Genomic DNA, 5,190 nt, shown 5'->3' with positions numbered 1-5,190 from the left:
AACGCATATTCAAATTCAACGAATGTACACTACAAAATTATGCTGTTAAAATCATGACCTCACACATATGCTCACTAACAGTCACAAAAAACTTTCTAATTTTCTACAATATATTGGTTCTTTTCCAAGAAATTGTTGATATATTAATCTAAACGGTACATGACACAATGTCAAAGCTCAGTAACGCACCCACCATATTTTTAACAAACCCACCTTTGCTTGAGCATCCGTGGAAGTCAAACTCGACACAATATTTATATCTACCTTGTGGCTTATGGTATCCCTCAAATATCTGCCTATTGATACCTCTTATAAGCTAGTGGGGTCGAGAATGGAAAAAGGCAAAACTATCACAGTTCTAGAGTACAGAGAGTTGGTAATTACTTTGTTCTTTTTTATCCATCCTCTCAAAATTTGGCTGTTGATGATAGCCGTGAATATCAGTATATCCCCGTAGGACATTAATGGACACCTGTACAAATTTAGTTAACTTGGAGTTCGTGGGAGGTCCGATTTTGGGCGAACTTCTTGCAGTAGAATTGTCCATTAACTATTTAACTAATCAAATGAATAACTTCAAATGATTGTGCACAAAAGAGGCATATAAGTGATAATATGTTAGATTTCTGGCACGATACTGAGAAATGATGCTCGTATTCTAGCATTATGAACTGGTTCCGGTATCCGTTCCGACTGGTCCTTCTAGATTTCAGTTCATTATTCTTTTTATTTTTATTTTTATTTTTATTTTTCTTGAAACTTTGGGACCTTTTGGTGTGCTTTTGGTTTTGGCTATTCAAGTTTTTTCCTGTCTCCAAAGCTCACTCGCACAATTGGACTAGGCCCGTCTCATGGACTCCAAAACCGTGGTTGAGTTCATCTTACAAAGTTTATTCAAAAGTTCAGAACCCAACCTAGGACATGTTCTGCTAATGTTGCTTTGCTCTCTCGCATCCATAGCCATAGGACACCCAGCTCACTCCCTTTTAATCTTTCTGAGTACAAAGATTCCTAATTTTTCTTTTTCTTTTTTTTGAAAGAAAAACCAACAAAAATTTCATTGAAGCTCAAAGTAAACAAAGTTAAGCATTACAAAACTCTTTTTCAACTTCTAAGTTAGACATGATAGACACGGGGAGTTCAGAACTCCATTTCCTAGCACAATTATTGGCTCTAGTATGCTTAGCAAGTAAGTCTGCTACTTGGTTACATTTCCTACTTTTAAACCTGAACATTACTTAAACATTTAACTAAATGCTGACACTCTCTGATGATGTTACTGTCTTCCCATCTGGTGGTGATAATATGGCTATTTATACTTTCCATGACTTCTTTGTTGTCTTCCTCCATAATGACATTCTAAAGCTGCAACTGGAGAATCCATCGAAGAGCTTTTAACATTGCCATTGCTTCAGCTTGAGCAACATGTCGCTTAATTTCTTGAACGTTATTTTAATCCAAAATTTGTATCATCATCTAGATTATCTATTGTGATCTGCGTGATCCAAAATATATTGTAGAAATTTGTTTTCGGGCTGCACGTGTTCCGTGCTTATCAAAAACAAGAAAACGCCAGAAAATCTGCGTTGGATCTTGATTCTTGATCCGATAATTATATTGTTGTCAAAAGAAATTCAATGTCGAATGAAATCCATCCCGATGATTTGAAAGTTGTTGCGCGGCCCAAAATAGACTATGTGCCTTAAATTTGGTCCCGTGACACACAATTTATTCTCTGGCTAGTGGCCACATGCCTACATGTATAATCAATCTAGAAAACCTTCTATTCTTTAAACTTTACAAATTTTCGCGATAAAAAGGGATACGAAGAGACCTGCATCTTCACTAAGTCAGGTCTGCAATCGTTCAAGCTTTGAAAGAACTTGGTTGCATCTTGCCGCTAAACAATAAATACATTGCTTCAAAGCTTCTAACCTGATGTGCCCTGCATGATTAAGCAACTTATGTCCACAGAAGTCAGAACTTGCGAACCAGCATCACATGGATTTAGAATCTGTTGTCACAACAGGGAGAAGTACAAGTCCGCATACCTGTATGGTTCTTTGAATACCCTTGCAGCTCAGACCTTCATGGATCAGAGGTTTATCTTTCACCAGGGTTTTGTTCTTTTATTTTAAACTAAACTCACAAGGAGAATTCATTAATACATTAAAAGAAAAACAAAAACAGGAGGGGACATAAAGTCAGAACCTCTTGAATAGAGAAGCAGGCAACAACAAAACAAAAACAAAAAACAATAACAAAGAAGAAGAAATAATACAACAATGAACTCATCCAAAGCATATTATTTCTTAGAACCGCGCACAACAGGCTGAAAACCATCTAATGAGGGAGAACTTGATGTCACTCTATCCGGAGAATCTTCTATCACCAAACTAGAATTTTGTTCAGACAAATTTGGGTGTTCCAGATATAACTGCATGTTTAAGGGTTCACTGCTCATTGACTTGATGGGAGTTATAAGTGCAGGCTGCTGCCACTGCTTGGTGTGCGTAGAAGTCCACAACTTTGCCTCTTCACTTCCTATGGCCTCTTCAGGCAGGGTTGAAAAGTAACCAACTATCTCCCACCTGCAGTCTGTTGGTTATAATCAAAAATCTATTTTTCACTCTTGTCAATGCACATGAAAGCAAAACTAACGAAATATTCACTGCAATAACCAGACAAATCAAAGAGTAGAGAAGTAACCAAGCTAACAATAACCTAGCCAGTGATAAACATACCCATCGAGATAACTTTGGTGAGGGGCTCAGAAGCCAACAGCTTGACAAGGAATTCCCTTAGATAAGACTCCACACTACCTTCTTCAACACTAGAGCTACAGAGATTGCTCACAGTAAACTTGAACACGAATCTCTCGGACGGGATATTATCACTGTTAAAGAAAATGACTGCCACCCTCTCGACAAAGCCCTATTTTGGAAACAGAAAAGTATCATCTTTTGCAGCATATCAAGACAGATCCACTAGAGGAAAAAAAAAAGTCATGTCGTAAACTTATACTATCTGCAACTTTCCAAATTTCCATCACTTCGATTATCATATAAGTCCTAATAGGTAAAGTCCATAAGTTGAATAACAAATCAACAATGTGGATTTATAGTCTTGATATTTTAGATTTCCAATTTGGGCGTAATTTTATCATTAGCATCGTCCTGCATTTTTTGGCAGTTCCATCAAACATCACTTACCTACACCTAAATGAATAATGGAGTTAAGAGAAAAAAGAGCAATCAAACTTCGAACAATCAACTTCATTAAATAAACCAGCATTGGCGACATTAACGTCTCTGAAACTGAAACACAACAAATACCTTCTAAAGTTTCTATAAAGGAAATAGGATTACGACTGCTACATCCTCCTAAGTTTCAGCTCTTCTAATACAATTTCCATTTGGGAAATTCCACAAACAGTCGATGCTCTAGTTAAACACGGATTATGAAACATGATCCCTTTATTTATTTTTCCCCCTTCTTTGTTCAGTTTTATCAATATGCTTAAGTAAATTCAAGGCTTATGAACCAATTAACCTTACACCAGACCTGACCAAGCACTTCAAAACAGAAACAGTGCAGAAACTGCTCATAGTTGTTCAACCCCACATTTCTAGTCTAATAGAATGATCACTTTATACAACCAATTTTCATACTAATGACAGTCAAATGCATGAAATAAGCCCTTCATGCTCAGACAATAACTTAAAAAAAATTGATCAAAGCTCATATATTCTTGGAAATTTCAACTATTCACTAATCAAATTCAGTATCTTTCACATAACTATACAATCAAAATGAAACAAATTGGTCTAATAATCACACTTAACTGACTAACCTTTTGAATAAAGGGTCGAAGGTTGTGGACAGTGGAATGGATGTAGTCTCTGAGTTGGGGATGCCGTGATTTCTGAACCACAACATTCATATAACGGCATCTCTCGAAAGCACCTGCAAAACCATAATAATACCATCACATACAATCGAATTTCAATTTCAATCTGAGTCTTGTAAGGGATCATCAAAGTTGAGAACGCTTTACCAGATGGGTAAACTCCTTTAAGGAAAACGATTGTATTAATGGCAACTTCAAGGAATTCGACTATAATTCTTGCCGTTTCACCATCACTACCACCAGTAGCACCTATAAACAGAGATTCGTCGGATTAGAAGGAAGGAGGTATTCAAAGAAAGTAGAAACCTTGTGGAGATTGATTACCTCTCTGATTCATTGATTTTGTCACTTCCTCGGTGTTCACTTCTCCCTTCTTGCGAATTCAATTTCCTTTGGAAACCAGAAGCAGTTAGAGCAATTCCGGTGGGAATGAACAAACAAATTCTCTGTTCGAGTATGGTAAAGCACTGGGAGTTACACTAATAGGCGCGCGAGCAAGTTAAAACGCTGGCGTCAGTAGATCCAACGCAGGCGTCGGGAGGACAAACGCTGGCGTCGGGAGGACCAACGCGGCGTCCGAAGGTTGAGCGCAGGCGTTTTTTCCACGAACGCTAACGGGTAGTTTTTTAAAATTCGAATTTCATTTTTTACCTCTATAAATTATCACCATTTTCAAACAATTCACTCACACCAAAATTCACTTGAATTTTTTCTTCTAAAAATGGCTAAAAAGGCGATCACACTATTTTGCAATGCAAAACTTGAAGCTGTTGTTTCTAAGATATGTGGGAGTTTTAAAAAGACTGAAAATTGTAAAAGGAAAGTGCAAGTTTTAGAAGTTGCTCCAAGAAAATGTTTCGCTAAAAGGCAAAGAAGAGCTCCAATTTTGAAAGTTAACAACAAAAAATTCAAAAACAAAGGTGAAACTGTCAAAGAACGCGTTGAATGGAAAATATGTCAAATGAAGATAAACAGGAGGCCAAAACTTGTACTTGATTTTTATTGAAGTTTTTATTATTGTCTCAATGTTTATATCTTGTAAAAGAATTGGAAGTAATATATCAATGGATGAAAATGTTTATATTTTAAAATAGATTTCCACTTCAGATTAAGTGAAATTTATTACAAGTTATTAAACTTGCAAAAAACATCAAACTACATCAAATCCGGCGACATTTTCTCTGTAAAGTTCATAGCATTCAAAATGCCTAAACTCTCTCCCGCTTTCTTCAGTAAACTTGGTCTGAGCGATGGTTTCCAGTTCTTCGTTGGATAATCCA

At 36.6% G+C, this 5,190-nt stretch overlaps 1 protein-coding gene across 1 annotated transcript; it reads right to left on the bottom strand.

The window, feature by feature from the left end:
• Positions 1-2,145: 2,145 nt before the first annotated feature.
• On the bottom strand, positions 2,146-4,383 carry LOC113354480 (DNA polymerase zeta processivity subunit-like). The gene is made up of 5 exons (XM_026597804.1): positions 4,235-4,383; positions 4,058-4,159; positions 3,854-3,966; positions 2,745-2,934; positions 2,146-2,598 (listed from the first exon to the last, which is right to left on the bottom strand). The coding sequence occupies exons 1-5, from the start codon at positions 4,245-4,247 to the stop codon at positions 2,306-2,308; spliced, it is 711 nt and encodes a 236-aa protein (XP_026453589.1). The 5' UTR covers positions 4,248-4,383; the 3' UTR covers positions 2,146-2,305.
• Positions 4,384-5,190: the final 807 nt, after the last annotated feature.

The sequence above is a fragment of the Papaver somniferum genome, chromosome 2 (assembly GCF_003573695.1).
Source record: "Papaver somniferum cultivar HN1 chromosome 2, ASM357369v1, whole genome shotgun sequence".
Taxonomy (NCBI): domain Eukaryota; kingdom Viridiplantae; phylum Streptophyta; class Magnoliopsida; order Ranunculales; family Papaveraceae; genus Papaver; species Papaver somniferum.
Note: the sequence above shows the minus strand (reverse complement) of the source record. Positions and strands in the feature narration are given on the sequence as shown.

Excerpts from the sequence above, each read along its gene's own strand:
- LOC113354480 (XM_026597804.1), bottom strand. Across the intron at positions 3,967-4,057 it reads TAAAGGAGTTTACCCATCTG|GTGCTTTCGAGAGATGCCGT; the intron begins GTAAAGCGTTCT and ends ATGGTTTTGCAG. Across the intron at positions 2,935-3,853 it reads TTCGACCCTTTATTCAAAAG|GGCTTTGTCGAGAGGGTGGC; the intron begins GTTAGTCAGTTA and ends TTTCCAAAATAG.